A 3,219-nucleotide genomic window follows, 5' to 3' on the forward strand; every position below is an offset into this window, starting at 1 on the left:
TTAAACACATTTGAGAGAAATTCTGGAATCATATAGAAATGTTAATATTAACTCAAACACTCCCACAGTGAAATATATCATTTATTTGATTTTGTGAATAATAAGATTATGCATTAGATATATATTGCTGATTTTAAAGACTCACAGAAAAAATGTTTAGCATAGAAATGTAATCATCATTTTAATATTTTTCTAATTTTGAAGGTGAAACACAACATTCATATAATTTTTAATATCATTTATTACTGTTTTGTAGACTAGGAAAATCCCTGACTAAAAAAGGTGATATAATGGTATGTTAATTCATATTCCTGCAATTTTTATTAGCTACTAGTTTCCTCCAGGTAAAAGTCCAATTTGCCTGATTTTATTTTTGATTAATGCTTTCATTGGGCATATTAGTGGGATTCAGTGGGATATTTAAGTACATGCATACATTATGCACTAAATAGGCTGCTCTGAGTTGGTTTTAAAAATGTATACTTGTGTGTGTGCATGTGCTTGTGTGTTTTAAAAGACTAATATCTGTTATTAAAATGCCTATTTTTAATTCCTTAATCTGTCTCTTAAAATTGAGCAACCAAATAGTTAAAGAATGTTTTAGATGTCTACATTTAATGTACTGATAATGGTGTTTAAAACTAGATAAATCAATGAATGAACTCATGACTCAATTACCCACCTGTCTGTCAGAATCACAAAGTAACAAGTTAACTCACTAACATCAGTTAGTTAGATGATTTTATGTAATTTATGGCTGGCTCTCCATTTAGGAACTCTTAAATTCTACATCTTAAATCAAGTCTATCTTCTATGATTTCCAGCAACATTCTTTTTGTATCTTTACTATACACTGACTTCTCCATTATTACCCAATGGAACAGTATAGAATTCAAAACGTAAGTTTGACACTAACCACCTATGAACTTTAGTAAAAGTTAGTTAACATCTCTAGAACTTACTTTTCTTCATGTGAATATTTAAAGGATTGGAGTATAAATATCTATAGACTATTGAAATTTTTAGACATTCATGTTATAAATATTGTTCATGAATTCTAAAATATTAGTATCAACAAAATGTGTTCTAAAAATGGCCACTTTTACTTGGGGTAGAATCTCTATGGAAACCAGGTTACAAACATAAAATTTACTATAAGGAGAAAAAGATTTAGAAGGAATAAGATTGAAGTCTATGAAATCATTAACACCATGAATAATATTAATATGACTTTATTTCACAATCTTTTTAAATGAGAAATAGAACAATTGCCAGGCACAACACAAAACTGTATGAAATTTGCTAGGAAGATAAATTTCTGATTATCTTAGCTTGAACCAAGCCTTCATCTCTTTCAAGGATGAGCTCAATGAGTTTGACCTGTTCATAAATCATCATTTAGCATTGTCCATCAGTATTAAAACAAACATGATTTTCTTTTCACTGGAGCATTTTTACCTCAAATAGAGTATGCCCAAGTACTCAGTTATTCTTGTGATGAGAATCAATTTAAATTTGATTTTTTTAATTTGAAAATAACAACCTTTATACCAATTTACCAATATGTTATTTCAGCTTTTATTAAAACTTAAGGATAAATTTTGCTAGCATGCAAATTAAGTTATAAGTATTGAAACAAAGACTATGGGTTAAGATATTTTAAAATCAATTTTTACAAAAATAAATTATTAAAAGTCATATTTTCAATCCTAACTTTGTTCTAAGCCTTTTCTTTAAAAATTGTACTAAAAAAATTAAAATAGCAATCAAGTGTTAGAGGGGACACACATACACACAGAGAGAGAGAAAGAGAGAAAGAGAGGGGGGCCTGGATACTTTTAAGGAGCAAAATGAAAATTTTTTTGATTAAATAAGTAGTTTTACTACATCAGTGTATAACTAGGAATACTAACTATATAATGTAGAAAATTATTTAAATACAAGTATATACAACTATGGTCTCCTAAGCATTCATTTTAATAATGAGCCTCAAAGAGCTTCACTTTTCTGACAAACTTATCATTTTACTTACCATATCTTTGAAGGCTGTTTTCACTTGCTTGTTCCTTAGAGTATAGATAAAGGGGTTCAACAGAGGGGCAATTGAGGTATTTAAAACAGCCACTGTTTTAATAAAATTTGCTGCATCCTTAACAGAAGGATTTATATACATAAAGATACAGCTTCCATAAGAAAGTGAGACCACAATCATGTGAGAGGAACATGTAGAAAAAGCTTTCTTTCTCTGTTGAACGGAAGGGATTCTCAGAATGGTCCTGATAATGTGGGTGTAAGAAAGAATCACCAAAAACAAGGTAAAGATGAGGGTCACCGCAGCAAGGACAAACTGAGCCACTTCTATGCTATGTGTATCTGAGCAGGACAAATGTAACAATATATTGTAGTCACAGCAATAATGATTGATGACATTGGATGCACAGGAAGGCAGATGAAGAGTCATTATATGTGGCACAATGACAACCACAAAACCAGAAAACCAGGAACTTAAGACAAGTTGAATGCAAAGTCTCTTGCTCATTACAGCTGTGTAATGCAGGGGTCTACAAATGGCAATGTAGCGATCATAAGACATGGCAGCTAAAAGGTAAAATTCGGTTGCTCCCAGAAGGATTGCAAAAAAATACTGAGTGAAGCACCCAGCAAAGGAGATAGTCTTGTCTCCACTTCCAATATTGACTAGTGTTTGGGGAACAAAGACAGAGGTAAAAGATAGTTCCAAAATTGCAAAATTTCGGAGGAAGAAATACATAGGAGTTTGAAGGCGATGATCCAGTAGGGTCAGAATGATGATGGTCAAGTTTCCTGTGATACTTAAGAAATAAGTTAGAAGCAGAAAAAGGAAAAGCACAGCTTGAAACATGACATCATCTGTCAGTCCAAGAAGAATGAATTCTGTCACTGATGTTAAATTTCCCATCATTAACTTCAGGAAAGTCAAAGTAGAGAACAGCAATAATGATAAAGCTTGAAATAAAACTGAAGGCTTCAAATTTTAATTGAAATATAAAACAAGGTCCAATAAACAAATAAAGGCAAACTTTCAAACTCTAAATCATTGTTACACTTTATTTTGAAAATTAATTATACCTAAGCAAACCAGAAAAAATGTACATTACTTTGCTGACTCAAAATAATCTCAGCACTGATTGTGCTATTTTGCTGTATACATGATCTGCCCACCAACATACTACAAGTTAT

At 31.2% G+C, this 3,219-nt stretch overlaps 1 protein-coding gene across 1 annotated transcript; it reads right to left on the reverse strand.

Moving 5' to 3' along the window:
* Positions 1-1,999: 1,999 nt before the first annotated feature.
* LOC109675625 (olfactory receptor 2AP1-like) lies at positions 2,000-2,938 on the reverse strand. Its single transcript, XM_020152300.2, has one exon. The coding sequence runs from the start codon at positions 2,936-2,938 to the stop codon at positions 2,000-2,002; it is 939 nt and encodes a 312-aa protein (XP_020007889.2).
* Between the last annotated feature and the right edge of the window lie 281 nt (positions 2,939-3,219).

The sequence above is a fragment of the Castor canadensis genome, chromosome 8 (assembly GCF_047511655.1).
Source record: "Castor canadensis chromosome 8, mCasCan1.hap1v2, whole genome shotgun sequence".
Classification (NCBI taxonomy): Eukaryota; Metazoa; Chordata; class Mammalia; order Rodentia; family Castoridae; genus Castor; species Castor canadensis.